At 43.9% G+C, this 17644-nt stretch overlaps 1 protein-coding gene across 3 annotated transcripts in view; it reads left to right on the top strand.

The window, feature by feature from the left end:
* fmnl2a (formin-like 2a) overlaps positions 1-17644 on the top strand; it is a 47056-nt gene that overhangs the window by 22159 nt on the left and 7253 nt on the right. For all 3 annotated transcript variants that reach the window (XM_079169882.1, XM_079169883.1, XM_079169881.1), the window contains exons 4-20: positions 1518-1594; positions 4652-4735; positions 5530-5685; positions 8941-9049; positions 9272-9348; positions 10278-10371; positions 11595-11669; positions 13221-13331; positions 13681-13830; positions 14200-14301; positions 14501-14822; positions 14968-15162; positions 16445-16569; positions 16657-16859; positions 16976-17210; positions 17369-17437; positions 17523-17603. In XM_079169882.1, coding sequence (XP_079026008.1) covers positions 1518-1594; positions 4652-4735; positions 5530-5685; positions 8941-9049; positions 9272-9348; positions 10278-10371; positions 11595-11669; positions 13221-13331; positions 13681-13830; positions 14200-14301; positions 14501-14822; positions 14968-15162; positions 16445-16569; positions 16657-16859; positions 16976-17210; positions 17369-17437; positions 17523-17603 — 2265 coding nt within the window. The remainder of the gene's footprint in view (positions 1-1517; positions 1595-4651; positions 4736-5529; positions 5686-8940; positions 9050-9271; positions 9349-10277; positions 10372-11594; positions 11670-13220; positions 13332-13680; positions 13831-14199; positions 14302-14500; positions 14823-14967; positions 15163-16444; positions 16570-16656; positions 16860-16975; positions 17211-17368; positions 17438-17522; positions 17604-17644) is intronic.

Raw genomic sequence — 17644 nt, 5'->3', positions numbered from 1 at the left:
GTAGTACTTAAGTGTGGAGTGTAGGGCGTTTGGTGGGAGAAGAAGAAGAAGAAGAAGAAGGAGGAGAGGGCGTGGGCGTGGGGGGGGGGGAAGAGAGGCTCTGGGAGCCTGCGCAGTACCCCTAAATATGCTCTGCTTTCCACACAAACGCACAAAGGGCTCCACCCTAATAAAAACACTCTGTTCCTCATCTCCTCATGTGCCAAACACACACCGCCCAAGCCCAAAGACACCACAGACTAGAGAGAGCGACCCTAGCTATGGGAACGGCTCACATCTCTGTGGATGTTAATAATAGGCTAACACGGGGCTGAGCTCTGTTTCCTCCCTCGTATAAACGCATCATGGAAAGTGACCAGGCCCTCCAACTCTGGGTGGATCCTCTTCTTTTGACTGTAGCTCGAAAAATGTGCAGAAAACCCCTGAACAAAAATTAAAAAACCTGTTTTAATCTTGATGTCGACATTTTGATTAGAGCTAGTCCAGACAATTATTTTCCAGATTCATCGATTAATCGCCTGATCTCAGTTGTCAGAAAACGGTAAAAAAATGAAGGCCAGCAAATCTTCACATTTGAGAAGTTCTAATTAGGGAATATTTGGCATTTGTGCTTAAAAATTGACTATGATTATTTGAAATTTTTATATTCAGTTTGGCCTGGGGCTCAATAATGTTTTACAGAAATAGTTAAAAAAAATGTTAATCTTAAATAAGTCTTCTCTTTATTGTTATATTTTCTTATTTAAAATATGTGACTGAACATTTTTCTATGAACCTTCCTCTCTGATACAACAGTTTCAATCCCGCTCATCAGGGATTTCTCTCTCCTGTTTGATCCCCGCTGATCGTTCACTCTGCTCGTCTTGTTGCTGCGGTTGTGTAACAGCCTGAAGGGCCTTTTGTTCGTTCGGTCTCGCAGATCACCTCCTATCAGAAGCTGAAATCAAAGAGGAGCCCGCTGATGTTCTGTTGCTTCCTGTTTCATTTACTGGCAGTTCATACCTTCATGCATGTCGCTCATACATACAGCGGTAGCCACAGTAACAGGACAGAGAATGTGTGTTTGTGTGTGTGTGTGTGTGTGGCTGCTGGTACGGCTTGAGAGGTAACCAATTAGGTTACTTGATTTTATCACAGTGCTACCAGGAGGGATTACTGCTATATAAAGAACCAATGTGAGCAAACAAGATAACAGGAACTACTCCATATTCACAGTTTCCAATGAGTCAGCTCGCCTTCTCTGTTAGCCCGTTGAACGGTTACTGGCAAGTAAACGGCCCACTTAAAAATCGTATGAGAACAAACCCAATCCCGACTCTTTATTCTGTAATCGGTGCACGGCTGCTGGCCTGCTTTCACATTTGGATGTCACTGTGGTTGTGTCTGTGTTGTCTGAAAAAGTTTTCTCCAGCCACAACATCGCTGGGCTTCCACTTGATGATTTACAGTTCTACTGGTACGATGAAATATTAACCCCCCCCCCCCTCCCTCCCTCCCTTCCTTCTTTCCTTCCATAGAAATTCAGACGAAGAGTTCAGGAGTCCACTCAAGTCCTGAGAGAACTGGAAATTTCGTTGCGGACCAATCACATAGGGTGAGTCACTCTTGTGTGAAGTGTTGAATGTCCCGAACCTTGTTATATTAGATTCAGGGGGAAAAGTCTGACATTCCAGACACCCGGAGACGCAGACGCAGACACTAACCACCACCACCACCACCACCACCACCACCATCCCCCATTCTCCTCAGTGCTCCGGCCTAATATTACACAGAAAAGCCATGTGGCGATGGAGAAAAGATGAATCGATGAATTGTTTGAGGCGGTTGACATGTGAACGGCCCGTGGAAGTAAAACACATTTTTCTTGCTGCCCATCTTGACTTTATCGTTTCAGTCTGCCGACCTAAAGAGGCCTTATTGTAGATGTTACGGAAGAGATCATGATTTCACAACAGATAAAATCCCCGAGGTATTCATGTGTAATTCCAGGATAACAAGCCTCAGCCTGCTGCAGTTGGTATTGATTGAGTGCTGTAACAGTCATCGTCGAGGAGAGATCAATATCTCAATGAGCGTCGCACAATGTCTCAGTGCTTTGTGTGGCTATAGATGTCAGGGCCCGCCTCCGTGATTACAGACCCTGATAGTTAAAGACTGTGACGGATTAGTCAGCAACACTATTGAGGCCTAATGCATTCTGGGATCTGTAGGATCAAGGCGCCTCATTAATCAAGGCAGCTTTCAAACAAATAAAGATACTATTATTTTATGGTCAAATAAAGAATGGCAGTCCACTCTGTCCATTTGTGAGTTTGAATATTTTGTGCAATGCTCTTTTATCTACATATTTTCATATTCTGACTCTAAACTGAAACAATTTTAATCATCACATACATACATAAAACCCATGTTTTATACTGTAACAGTGTCTCTCTCAGGGACACTTAGATATGAGGACAGGAAGAGCTGGGGATCAAACCGCCAACCGCGTGATTAAAGGACAACCTTCTCTACCCACCGACACCTCCATTCTGTGTGAACAGCTAGCGTATCCATGGTTTAAGCACAACACTGTGCATAAATGAGCCTTGGGATTCTTTGGTAGGAATGAGGATGCGGTCTAGCTGGGACGGGTGTTGAAGGTGGGCGGTCACAAGAGACATAAAGAGCATGACTAGGACAGGACGAGTCAGCCACGACGAGCCGCAGACAGAGATACGCTGCTTACACAACCATCACCAGACCTCTAATACACATTCATGTAATCTAGACAACATCTCTTAATCCCTCTGTTTCTCTCTTCTTCTTCTTTTTTCTTTCTTCTCCCTCCCACACACGTATTACTGGACCTCACTTTGTCTGCTTCACCGACTGTCACACAAATCATCCCGTGTTCCTGACAACACCGTCTCTCACACTCCTACACACTGTTTACACACACCGATCAGATTCTGCTCTTCAAACCGAAACAAACTGCGGCCACAGCCGCCAGAGACGATGTCCATCTGGCAAACCGGTCGAGGCATTGTTTACATGGATTAATTCCTTTTAGAGACCGTATGTTGGTAAACTAGATTACATGAATAATCTACTTAATCTAGATTAGACAAAGCATTATCATAATGGCAGAGGGACAGGGAGAGAGGTTGAGATAGTACTGTGGGGAGGGGGAGCAAGATGTCACCCACTCAGACAGTGAATAGCTGCTGCTTCTTTTCAGAGGTGAAACAGAGAAATGTATCTGTCATGTCGGCTGTGTATAATGGGTAGATTGTCCAATGGGTAGATAACCCCAGCTCCCCTCCTGCCTGCTCCTCACATGTTGCTCGGTGGTCATCAGCATGTGGTGAATGGGAGGATTGTTAGTTAGTGTCCTGCGGTAATGATTACCATGTGGCCCGACAGGCCCTTTTTTTTTTTTTTTTTTAAACATGACGGGCCCCACCAGGCACCTCTTTACCGGATGCTCTCGTTTGTCTCACTCGCTCCCATGCAGTCAAACCACAGGGGAGCTAATAAAGAAGCAGCTAGTGGAATGTTAAAGCAGTTTAACCTTACATCTTCATCAGCACAGTACCACTCAAAAGCCTGCCCGCGTGTCGTTATGTTTATGCCACTGCAAATTTCTCTAATCACCAGTGAAAGGCACCTTTTTATGGGAAGCGATTTAAAAAAACTGTGACTCGGCTCACATTGCTTCTAAATATGGAGGGAGAGCAGCACATGCCAACGGTAGCGGGAGCTTTCCCTGTGAATAGGGGGGCTTAAAGCATGCAGAGTGCTGAATGGCTGGCCCACTTCAGGGCCTGTAAGGAAGGTGAGAATGGGCTTTGGATCATTCTGGGTGCTTGTCCTTCACCACAGTTAGAAACTGTTTGGTAGGGAAACAAACAAGGCAGATTCAATAATTGTGTGTGGACGCCTGTGCTCTTGCTAACACATGCATGGATGTGTTTGCTGCTTTGAGCCAGGGAGCTTTGAAGTCTGTCAAACGGGTCATTACTATTCTTCTTGGCAAGGGGAGGTAGAAATCAAGGGAGAGAGGGGGAATGATCTGAAAACATCTGTGTACCAAGGTCAGGTATGGTCAAAGCCTGCATAGAATTATACACTAAAATAGGAATCTCAAAAATATCTTAGTGTCATTGTAACAGCAAGGGCTTTTCCAGATCTAGGAGCAAACGCAATTTTTGTACGTTTTTTTTCATTGTTGTGATTCTGAGGCATGTCGATTACAGCGTCATGTTAAACGTTGATCGTTTTTGTCAAAATGTGCCGGCGTAGTTAATTAAAAACGTATTATAAACAAATTGGCTTGAAGAAAGGAAAGACGCTGAGGTTCAGTGCTACCCATTCATTATGAAAGTCTTTCCAGATAACAGACAAAAGAATATCGAAATTCTTCAAGTTCGTCTATCAAAACATGTTTAGTTGTTGTTTTCAGACTCAGAGATGAGTTTTTTTTTTTTTGCTGTGATTATCCCAGAGGAGTTTGGGTTTTTCAACTCCGAAACTCACAATATTATAAAAGCTGGTTGTGGTCCTAACTGCTGATCGAGCGTATTTGAACGTGTGCTCTTTCTAGAAACGGTTTAAATGATTTTGATAAGAGTTTGTGTGCTGATCAACTTCTGTCCGTCTCTCTTTTCAGGTGGGTGAGAGAATTCTTAAATGAGGAGAACAAAGGTCTGGACGTGCTGGTGGAGTATCTTTCTTTTGCACAGTATGCCGTCACGTAAGTCACTCCCAGTTCTTTCTCTCTGTACCACTATACTCTATATGCAGAACTGACAACCAGCATAATGCTGCTATTCTGCACAGCCGCTGATGCATCTCCTCCACCGCTGCTGCTGCTGCTGCTGCTGCTGTTGCAGTCACTCGGGGCCCGTTGCTGACACATTGGCACTGTGTATTAAACCAACCATAGGCTTCTATTCAAAGGTTGATGGTGTGATTATTAGTCAGTCACAAGGTCCTTGTTCTGGGCCAAAGAGCCACGCAGTTAAACATTGTATTCACCCTCCCCACTTCCCCGTAAGTTATTATGGTCTGTCCACATTATGAATGGTTAGCCGTAAAAGTGTGTTTACCCTCAGCGCCACCTCGGCAGCAATTAAAAGTCATGAAAACGACCAGTCTAAAAAGTGAAATAGATCATAACAGGTATGCCATAACTTCCAGCTCTTTCCAAGGTTTCTGCCAAGTATCGTATAACATGAGACATTTTGCGTACCTATTATTATGTCCAAACCGAAAAGCTGAACGTTAGCGGTAGAACTGGAGTTGAACACATTTTCACCTCTGCCAGCACACTTCGGTATTATTTAACTTGGACACTATTTTCCTCATGATTTAGCGTGTTAAGTAACGGTAACAATGGTTTGTCTATGTTATGTGTTGAAAACCTCAGATAATTATATTTGCATTGTTTTTTTTATTGTTCACAAATAATCATACTGGCTTCAGAAATCTACTATAGGGTTTAATGGCAAGTTCCTTATTTTATGTCTTGTTTTCATGGTGCTACAGGTTTGATGGAGACTGTGTGGAGAACAACCCAGAGGCCCCTATGGATAAGTCTAAGCCCTGGAGCCGCTCTATAGAAGACCTGCATGGAGGAGGCACCCTGCCGTCTTCCATTACTGGAAACAGCCTCACACGTGCTGGCCGACATTCCACAATACGGTATAACACACACACACATATTGATGGTTAAGAAGAATCACTTTTACCCACGTGTGTTTGTGTGATTTGTAAGCGTTCACAGCTAACTTTGCCTTTCAGGGTTCTTTTCTTCCCCCATAGTTACCTAGTGTTCAGCCGGGGAAATGTGGTTATATTTTGACTATTTTGAGAAGTCACACTTTTCATATGATGCCCCTTTTATGCAGTCATGAGGTCTGTAAGACTTTAAATGGCTTAAGACACATTTCTGCAGCAGGAGGCTAAACCTTGTCCCTGTGTGGATTTTTAGGATTGAAGTCAGGCTGGTTTTGCACGTGGTTATGACACATGACAGTTTTTCGTGTGACGGACAATGCGGCAGAAGAAACAATCTTATTTTTGGACCAAATCTGTTTTGTTTTTATTAACACCAAACCAAATCCTATGCACAGCGGATTTGATTCATAAACCCACGCTTTGTATGCTCTGAAGCACAAATCCTATTCAGTTGTGTATTAATTCTCTAATCCGCCCTGTCGTTCGATTGATGTTTCGGTACAGCACTTGCCCTGACTTCTGTGACTTCTAATCTGTTCTAGCTTGAACTCTTTTTTTGTTTTACACAAAGAGCACTATTGATTTAGGGAGGCACATGTCTCTTGAATATTATACTTGCATGACAATCAAGTCAGTTGTTTACTATCGCCTATTGTCTCAAAAGTACTTAAAATAACACATGTAAAATAAGTTAACGTAGCATACTAGCATGCTTTTTTCTCTCTCTTCTAATCCATGTTTGCCACTCATCATAGACAGTCATAGATATAAAAGGTGTGTCCTGTTCATAAAGCCTGTTAAAACACCTCTTCAATTTTGTAATATCCAACTATCATCAGACAGTCAGGGCTTCTTTCATCCTTATTCATTTCATCTGTGACTCATTGACGGTTATTTCATTGGTACGCCTGTGATATCAATATTGGCCCATAAGTGACGTTCGCTAACACATCTGCCTCCTCCAGATGTACCCTTGTATCATCAGTATGTGGAGTGTGTCAAACAGGTCAGAGTGTCTTCTGACTGTGTCCTCTGTTCTGTCCTGGTGTTCCTCCATAGTCGTCTGCTCCTCTGTCTGCCAGTCTTCGACAGCAGGCAGGTCTTGGGTCTCTCACTTTGCTGGCTCACAGTGAGCTTAAACCCTGCATCCCTCCTCCCACGACACACACACACACACACACACACACACACACACACACACACACACACACACACACACACACACACACACACACACACACACACACACACACAATCCCCCTGCCTCATTGTATTTTATACCGCCCTGCTAGCGCTGCCCAGTTTATTTGTCCCGCTGTCTGTGTCGGGGATGTGAATTATTTGTACTGCCAGCCTCCCCTCCCGCGCTGGAGACTGAATTCTCCTTTCCTTGGAGCAAATGTTTTTTCTGCAGTCATTGTTCTTGTCTATGTGCCTGTGTGCTGCTTGTGTGGCTCCCTAAATGCCAGTCTGTGCAGAAACTAGCCTAGTTTCGACAAGAGCCCTGTAACAGCGCAGGCTGTTACGCTGCTTAGGTAGCCTCCACACATCTTCTGTATTTTGGATACATTATCTGTTGTCCTGGTTGACAAGAGATGTCACACTAATTATAAAGCATTTGCTCTATAAATTCTTAAATGTCCATTATACAGAATATTTGCCCCTTTTTGTGTTTATCTTTACATTAGCTTTAAATTAGAATAATGTAAAACTCAATAACTGCAAACAACCTGGTGTCAAAATACGATTTGTATGTGTCTTCTTCAAACTGCCATCTTGAAGGACACCAAGCACGCTGAGCTGTCCGAAGTGCTCTCAAATTAGACGGTATGGAGTTTGCTAGAAATGTGTAGCTGCGTTAGACCTGTATCGTATAGTTGTACTGTAGTTATAGTTGTAGTGTTTGATGTTGTTCTGTGGTGTTTTTTTAGAACCTGCTCTGTTGTTTGTGATCGTGCCGCTTTGAGAAAATGGATTCTTTCGTTTTCATGTTCTTTAACTAGGACGACTCACCTCTTTTCTTCCTCCAGTTTCCTCCGAGTCATATTTGATTCGGTGTGTTGTGTTATATAAGTTGAGTAACTTCAGACAAGTCAAAGCAGGTCACTGTATTACATTTTGATTGTATTATGTAATCCCTTCTCATAACCTTGGTTTGAGATTAAGAAATAGTTTTACTCATTTCCTCCCTATGGCGCCACGCCTTAAGTTGTATGTTGATTAACTTGTTGAGTAAACCTGGATGAACTGTTTAAAGATTTATGCTGCTATGAGCAGCAGTAGCAGCATGTCACCTGAATTGACCACAATTATGTCAGCGAACTTGTTTTACACCCGGCCGGTACCACATTCTGCTGAACACACGTAGAATGCCCATAGTTACAAAGATACACAACAATTTAAAAGCAGGATTTACTGTTTTCCATCTTGTTACGATGTGAGCCTGCCTAATTAAAAATATAGTTCTGTCTTTGTCTTAAAACTGCTGACATTTCCATGAAAGCTGTAGCCTTTTTCAGACACACACACAGTTACAGACACACACACACACACACACACACACACACACACACACACACACACACACACACACACACACACACACACACACACACACATGCACACGCACACACAAACGCCAGGTTTTGACTCACAGAGGAGTCACGCCTTTAAGTATGGGAGCTGATGCGAATCGGTGTGTCTATCAGTAGCCTGAAGACACATTTCTGCTCAGAACTCAGGCCGGTAATTGAACCTCGTGACGAAAGTCTGAAAATAAACCGTTTTTCTCCGACTTGCTCTGCATATTATTCAGTAATACTGCTGCTCCAGCATTTCTCTTGGTACTGCGAGAGCTGCACCAGGAGAAAAGGCCTTGTTATTGTCCACATAAAGCTGCACAATCACTGTGCTGCATGCAAATGACTGGCTTCTATTGTAATAGCTGTAAGTGATATCTTTTGTGAAGGACATAACATTAAAACAAAGCGGTGGCCCGTGGCGAGGTTGTAGATTATAAGGTATATAAGGTGCTGTGGCAGTTTAACAGCCTCCCTATGTGAAGGAGGTGGTGTGGGATGGAGGCTCAATCGCAAATGGCATCTGTTTTATTATTAATCCGGGCCTCGATCACTATTGTTTGTGTTCAAACACTTGTTTCAGTAAAACACTTTCCTATTATCACTGAATTGTTTCGTCTTTTCTGTAATTTGCTTTTAGCTGCAACACACTGCCGAGCCGGAGAACTCTGAAAAACTCCAGACTGGTCTGCAAGAAAGACGACGTCCACGTCTGCATCATGTGCCTGCGTGCCATCATGAACTACCAGGTCAGCCCCCTGCACTCCCCGTCCTCACAGACTGCATGTCCCTCTGGACTAAAGCACACTTATCTAACTGAAGCCAAATTGAATTTGCTCCACTGCTAGTTCTCCGTGTTTCATTTGATATGCAGAGGAATGCACCTCTTGTTTATTCGGCGGCTCCTCTCCTCTGTTAATTAGCTTATTTGTCTCTGTCCTTCTCTCTCTGGTTTGTTTTTCATCTCCCAGTATGGCTTCAACATGGTCATGTCTCACCCACATGCCGTGAATGAAATTGCACTAAGTCTCAACAATAAGAACCCGAGGTAAGTTCAAACTAAACGTTTTTTTCCAGATAGATCATTTGTTTGCTCTTAATCTAAATGAATACCTGCATGTTTTCAAGTTGCTCATTGAAGACCCAGGAGACATTTTTATATTTGGAGCTCAACAAATCCAGATATTTTACCAACAAAGACTGAAACCCATAATGGAACATTCAGAGTTTCAGCACTGAGGCTAATGTGCAGGTGCACATTAGCCTCAGTGCACCTGCACAGTCTGATCCAGAGTGAGTGTCTTTGTAGCTGAGGGGCACATTCATCCCGACAGACGGGTCAGGGCACCGCTGGCACACTCCACTTCACTGGCAGCTGCTCACTGAGACAGCAACCAGAAGGACTCACTTATAGTGTGTGTGTGTGTGTGTGTGTGTGTGTGTGTGTGTGTGTGTGTGTGTGTCGGTGTGTTGGTGTGTTTTCACTTTTTGCCCAGAGGCTTAAGGATATCCTCAAAAGTGGATGTGAAACCACTCCGCATCACCTGTCACATATCATCTCATCCAGGCAGAGAAATCCTGCCCACACACACACACACACACACACACACACACACACACACACACACACACACACACACACACACACACACACACTGGGCCTGAAGTATTCATGCAGCCTTTTTAATCCGGTGGATAAGATGAAAATGTGGAGCTCTTTTATTTCTTTCCTCCTGACGTTACAAAACTTTTTTCAAGTTTGTTCAAGTTGTAAATTAATATTTCTAAAAATGCATAAACTTAAAAATATATTATTTGTAATGAACACCACGTAGATCCATACTACACCGAGGTTTCAGCATTGGCGGGATCTTAACACTGTTTTCCGCTTTGTTCGCTCAGAGTTAAAGTTTGCCGCAGCGCTGGCACTTGTCATTTGCTAACCGTTCCCGCCTTCATTTTCTCCCTGTCTTACAGAACTAAAGCTCTGGTCTTGGAGCTCCTGGCAGCAGTTTGTCTTGTGAGAGGCGGCCACGAAATTATTCTCTCTGCGTTCGACAACTTTAAGGAGGTACGAGCTGCACGGAGAGGGGAAGTGGGGTCTAAGGAGATGTCATTACATTTCAACTGTGCAATTTCAAACAGTGACTCAGCCCTGGTGGAATGCGTCCCCGGCAGATGTCAGACCAGCAGATTCCTCAGGATAGCATCGAGTGATGAGCTCTTTGTCAACAGATTACAGACACAGACTTTAGCTGAATAGAACAGTAGGACCCACTCGACTTCCGGAGAAAACGGTTACAAGTGTCCTGACTAGATTTCAGAAAAGCAGAGTGAAAGATGCAACAGTCAGCCTTGCCTGACCCTTGTCTGTCTGGATGAGGTATTCTGGCTGCTTGAGAAAAGCGTATTAGGTTCATGATGCACGCTGTACGGCCCGCGAAAATGGGACGACTGCAGTTAATGCAATATTTACACCCCTGAATGAAATATTGAGTGTTGCTCTCAGTGGCATCGGCATTAGTGGGAGAATAAGGCTTAGGGAGAACGTATCTTCTCTAATGAGATGGAGGGTAGTGTCATGATAGTGTAGGCTGCTGGAAGCATTTGAGGACTCACTCACATTTTTGTATCTCTTTGCAGCGCAAAGGCAGTTTTCAGTTGGTTTTCCCTTGATTTAAAAGGCGTCATTAGATCTTGTTTGCTCAGTGACTTTGATATCCCGTGTTTGATGAAAGGGCTGCAAGCTGAGAGTCGTTATTCGGAGGTTTTTGGATACACAGCCCTCCTCTTCCTCTCCCCCCTTCCTTCTCAATTCTTCATCATGCTCCATCTCCCTCATTGCCCTCCAGATGAACTGTCTGAACTGCCGAGCATCTCTCTCTCTCTCTCTCTTTTTATCTCGCTTTGTTCTTTTCTAGTCTCACAAATTCTAGTTCAGATAGGCGGGACAAAAACGACAGTAGAAGTGGTGAAAGTTGCACCACAAGCGATATTGAACACAGATGCACAGCAGTTCATGAATATGTTAAAAGTGTTCATGAGGTAACGGTCACGGCTAAATTCCCGATGAAGAGCATTCATCTCTAGTGTCACTGTGTACGGGCAGCACAAAAGTTAACCCTGAACTTGGAGGTTTTTCTTTGTTTCGGGACCCGGTTTGTGGGAATAACGAGGAGTCGGTGGTGTCATTTATGCAAATCTGTGATCGCTCGCGTAAATAAATCCCTGTGGGTTGCTCTCTTCATCTAGACTCCAAAAAATACAATAAGTCAGAAGCTGTTTGTTTTGCAGGTGTGTGTGGAGACGCAGCGGTTTGAGAGGCTAATGGAGTATTTCAAGAACGAGGACAACAACATCGACTTTATGGTATGTTCACACACACACGCACATACACATGCACATACACACGCACACACACTCAGTCCTAATGACTATTGAAATCCTACATCACCAGGCAGCCCACAGATGTTTGAGTGAAGCAACCCAATTCACAACGGGCGTTATCTATAAATACATAGTAGAGCTAATTTGTATGTAAATGAACGTTCTTGACCATTCTCACTGCAATTAATACTGAAACGGTAAACTAGCCATTTTGAAGACACATACATTTAAGCATGTGTAATTGAAAACGTATGCTCATGTTAAATATTTCGTAAATGACACCAGATAAATACATTTTCGATGGAGTTAACAGACTTTTCCTCTCGTCAGTAAAACAAACACAATGTACGCTAGCCTTTCAGATGTGATTCAATGTTATAAGTGGGCTGCAATTATCAGAACGCTATGAACATTCAGGCTCCCTCATGTGGCTTAAAGGTGTTCTGCAGATATAAACATTATCTAGCGACCCTAATCACATCTCCTGCGACCCATCAGTGGGTCCCGATCCAGTCTTTGAGAGCAACCAGCATACTTTTCAGCTGCTTAGAAATATAGATATTTTGCACATGCGTCCTGATATGTTTGTTAAAAATGTATTCAGTTTTGCTTCCAGTTTCACAATACACACTCACAGGGCTATCAGTCTTTGTGCAAGCCCTCTAATTGCTCTCATCACAGCACAAACTGCAAATATGTGATGCAATACATCAAACTGGAGTGCCACTAATCAAGGAACCCTTGCCAGGCCAAGTAGTGCTAATTGGCCCGACATAAGAACAAAACGCACTGTGAAGGAAGTTTCAACTTAGACAGTATTTGATTCAGTGTGTGTGTCCATCTAGGTGTCTTTAATTGATGTGAAGCAAATGCTGCGTGTGTGTGTGTGTGTGTGTGTGTGTGTGTGTGTGTGTGTGTGTGTGTGTGTGTGTGTGTGTGAGTGAGAACCAACAGCTGCTGTGTTTGAATAGGACTTCAATAGGAACTCTGTCACGAGTCCGCTCACAGTCGCTTGGTGGGCCGTCGTCTGACAGCAGCACTAAAGCAAACAGACTTTGTCAAAGCTGCAGTCAGTGTCTCACCGAGACAACTGAGCTTCTTACTCTCATTAAGCCAGTGTCAGCGTGAGAAGAAGTGTGTACATTAGACACTAAGAGGAGATCCCCCCCAGATCTGTTTACACGGGCTCCCATAAGGCAGCCGATGGAGTTGAATTGGCTGATTTTGTTAATTAGTTTTTTCCACATCCTCTTAATCTACCAGATAAGCCACTCTGCCAGCCAAGCAAGCACAGTAATGAGGATTTATACACACAGTTTCAGTGCAAGCCATATTAAACGGAATTAAATGTGATAATGAGCATAAAGCCATTTTATAGAAGTACCAGGCTGAAATTGAAACCTGTTGTAAATTTGTTTATTGACAATTATTTACCATGTATTGTCAGCAGGCGCACACAGAGTGCATAATATACAGGATTTTAGAACATCGAGGATCCTCGTTCACTGTTTCTCTTCTGTGTTTATTCCACAGGTGGCCTGTATGCAGTTCATCAACATAGTCGTTCACTCAGTGGAGGACATGAACTTCAGAGTTCACCTACAGTTCGACTTCACCAAGCTGTGTCTGGACGACTACTTAGACGTGAGTTGAGACATGACGCTGCAGGAAAAATTCACAGACAGACCGAACACTCCCGCTCTTAATACTCGGCTCAATCCAGAGCACAGGTTGTCATTATAGCACCCCCGAGACAGCAACCATAGAAACGCAGTCGATAATGGCTTTTCCAGTACTTGAGAGAAAAAAAATCTGTCAGTTCTGTAAATCCTTGTCTCCCGTCTCACTGCACAGGTGAGATCAATGCTGGCCTTTGGGTCTGAGATGTCGGCCTCATGCATTGAACTGAAAAAGTAAATGTGTCCTCCCTCTCATTCCCTAACCGCCTCGCTCTTATCACCACGGCATTTCTTTTTGTGTGCATGTTTTCCAGAAAATAAAGCATACAGAGAGCGATAAGCTGCAGGTTCAGATCCAGGCCTACTTGGATAACGTGTTTGATGTGGGAGCTCTTCTGGAGGATGCGGAGACCAAAAACGCCGCCCTGGAGCGTGTGGAGGAGCTGGAGGAGAATATGTCTCATGTGAGAGCCCTCGACTTTTTGATTTTACTCTCTGAAAATCCACAAAACTCGTATATTTTTCCCTTGCAAAAGGCTATGTATTAATGTCCAGGATGTCAGCGTGGGATTTGCTATGATCTCATTCTTTCCCCAAACTGTCATCCACCATAAAAAGACTGGAAAGAAACACTAAATATGGACACACTTTTGTAACGCTCATAACTTTCAAGTCTTCATAAATATATATATATATATATATATATATATATATATATATATATATATTACATCCATGCTCTCAGATTTCTTTGTTGACATATTGAGTTTGATGTTTCGCAATGAGTTCATGTCACTGTGTCGCCCTTTTCCTCTCGGTTATTGTACTTGTAGATGTCAGAGAAGCTGCAGGATACGGAGAATGAGGCCATGTCCAAGATCGTGGAGCTTGAGAAGCAGCTGATGCAAAGAAACAAGGACCTTGAATCGATTAGGGTCAGACTCCAACTGTGAACGTTCACATTCATCCTTTAAGTATCCATTTAAGCACTCAAAGTGTTCTGCCAACTGTTGAAATGTAGTTTTGGGGTTGTAAGGTTTCCACTCTCATGGCAGAAATATATATAAAAAAAAAAAGATTATACATTACTTTATTAACAATTCTCAACCCCCTGTCTCCCCCTCCCCCACACAGGAAGTCTACAAAGACACCAGCTCGCAGGTACACTCGCTGCGGCAGATGTTGAAGGAGAAGGACGAGGCCATCCAGCGACAGAGTAACCTGGAGAAAAAGATCCACGAACTGGAGAAACAAGGCACCATCAAGATCCACAACAAGGGAGACGGAGACATCTCCATCCTGCCCTCGCCATCCTCCGGTGTGGGTGGCTTGCCGGGTGTTGTGATGGGAGGAAACGGTGCAGCTGTCACTCCAAATCACTTGGGAGTCGTAGCTGGGATGCCGGCTCCTCCACCACCTCCTCCTCCACCCCCTCCGCTGCCAGTGAACGGCACATGTAGGTTTAATATTAGTGCAGTTTATCGCCATGTAAACTGTTGATCATGAAATGCAGAAAGAAGAGAGAAAATGGGAGGGAATATACAGTTTGTACGTTGATATAAAAGTGATACTAAGCATTGAGCGTCTCTCCTTTCTCCTAGTGTTAAACGGACCATCGTCAGCCATTCCTGCAGCTGCAGCTCCCCCACCTCCACCGCCCCCCCCTCCCCCTCCGCCTCCCCCTCCAGGGCTAGCCTCGCATATCTCAGGACCTCTGCCTCCGCCGCCTCCTCCTTGTGCGCCGCCGCTGCCCGGCTGTGGGACGCCCACTGTCATCATGAACTCTGGGTTAGCAGGTAAAATACACACATTGAGTCAGGTTTGTGTGTACATGTGATGTTCTGTGATGAAGAACTGTTTCAATAGGTGAAAATGGAGTAATGTGCAGATATTTTCTGCAAAACAGTGTTACTTTTAGTGTATTAGACTTGTATTCCAACTACTTTATTAATTGCAAAATTGTTATGTTGTTCCCACCTCAACACTTTTTGCAGCTGCTTGATGGTAAACGTGTGTTTGCGACGTGCACGTGTAAGCTTTCTCACTAACTCTGCCAATTCCTTAATGATTTGTCTTTGAATTGTTTCTTTTTCTGCCAACCAGAGGGACCCATCAAACTTTTCTGTAGGTTCTGCTTGTCATGTTTGGTGTTTTGTCCCTCCAATGTTCCCTTTCTTCATCACAAGGACAACATTTATTTGGAAAATGGTATTTTCAGTCTCTCAATCCCAAAAGAAAACAAACAAACAAACAACTTCCATTTGTGCAATTCAAGCCTCCTGGAAGTAGTTCATAATTGTTTTCATGTTTCTCAAAGACATTATTTTCTTTTTGCCACTTCTAACATGACCTCAGCAGCATATAAAAACACATATTCCAAACAGTGAACTGTGGCTTCATGAATTCTATTTTTGCTCTCACAGTGAGACTTTCTGTGAAACATTAAGATGACAGAGCAAATACCACATTTCAAAATGATTTACCTTCACACCTTGCGGTAGTCTTGTTGTATATGTGTTTGTGTGTGTGTGTGTGTGTGCGTTGAATTAAATATCGCCACATCTCAGTGTTGGTTGCTGAGACACGGTGACCTGCTGGTGCACGCAGAGGATAGAAAGTGATAGGCTTTGAGCAGAGCTGATGGAATGCTGTTTGCCCTCTCGTGACGGCCTTATCTTTCTGTCCCTGCTCACACCTCGTCTCTGTGACTAAACCAGGCGCCACCTTGATGCTCAGCTTCGGTGAATCGGCCCAAGTGGCCACAAATAGCCATAATCTGTCCGATAAAGTGTGTCACCGGGCCAGGCAGGAAATCCTCGCCATGTGCACCATTTACTGTACAGGTTACATAAGAGGCTGACAGGCTTTACTCTGCTTCAAGTAGGACCAAGTGTCCATTTAGTGAAGTTTAAAATCAATTCAAACTCAACTTGAAGTAGGGATGTATGTTTTTAGAGATCAAACAGTCATATCCACGTTTGTCACCTGTCTACCCCTTCACCTGTGTGTGTGAATGTGCGTGCGTGTCCTCTCATAGGAGATAGGGACTTGTTGCTAACTCCTCTGTTTCCTGTGTAGCTGTTAAGATCAAGAAGCCCATCAAGACTAAGTTCCGTATGCCCGTCTTCAACTGGGTAGCCCTGAAACCGAACCAGATCAACGGGACTGTCTTTAATGAGATCGACGATGAGAGGATACTCGAGGTGAGAGTCTGAATCGTTTAGTCCCCCTTTCCTGACCCATGTCAGCGATGATGGAACATTAACAGAATCTTTGTCGGCATCTTTAAGGACCTAAACGTGGATGAGTTCGAGGAGATGTTTAAGACGAAAGCTCAGGGCCCGGCTATCGACCTCATCACGAACAAGCAGAAGATCATCCAAAAGATGCCCAACAAGGTGACGCTGCTGGACTCCAACAGAGCAAAGAACCTGGCCATCACACTGAGGAAAGTGGGCAAGACTCCTGAGGAGATCTGCAAGGCCATTCAGATGTAAGTTGATGTCCTTCATTTTCGTATCGTAGTTTTTCAACATGGCATAAGATATCAAATGGTCTATGTAAGATACTCTGCGTGTTTCTACCCTCCTTTGTCTCGCCGTCTTCCAGCTTCGACCTGCGAACTCTGCCGGTGGACTTTGTGGAGTGTCTGATGCGCTTCCAGCCCACGGAACATGAGATTAAAAGCATGCGACAGTATGAGAAGGAGCGCAAACCCCTGGAGAGCCTGACCGACGAGGACCGCTTCATGATGCAGTTTAGTAAAATCGAGCGGCTCATGCAGAAGATGACCATCATGGCCTTCATCGGCAACTTCTGCGAGAGCGTGCAGATGCTCACACCGGTGAGAACTGGGATCCCGTGTGTGTGTGTGTAGGACAATATGTTCCTACAGTAAAACACTGAATATGATTAGAGGCAGTCTATATGGGATGCTGTGACCAAAGAACGTTTACTGAATTTCACATCTTCTCATCGTCATCCTCTTCGTTTGCCCCGCAGCAAATCCATGCAGTCATTGCAGCATCTGTGTCCATCAAGTCGTCACAGAAGCTAAAGAAAATTCTCGAGGTAACTCATTTATTTATATCCGGACATAATGTTAAATGAATGCAGGCTTTTTCTTACACATTCTTGTTCCTTCTTGTTTCGCCAGATTATCTTGGCACTGGGAAACTACATGAACAGCAGCAAAAGAGGAGCGGTGTACGGATTCAAGCTGCAAAGTTTAGACCTGGTAAGTTTCCTCCTTCTGACTTTAAAGCCTTTTACTTTTTC

Source organism: Pholis gunnellus, assembly GCF_910591455.1.
Source record: "Pholis gunnellus genome assembly, chromosome: 12".
NCBI lineage: Eukaryota > Metazoa > Chordata > Actinopteri > Perciformes > Pholidae > Pholis > Pholis gunnellus.
Note: the sequence above shows the minus strand (reverse complement) of the source record. Positions and strands in the feature narration are given on the sequence as shown.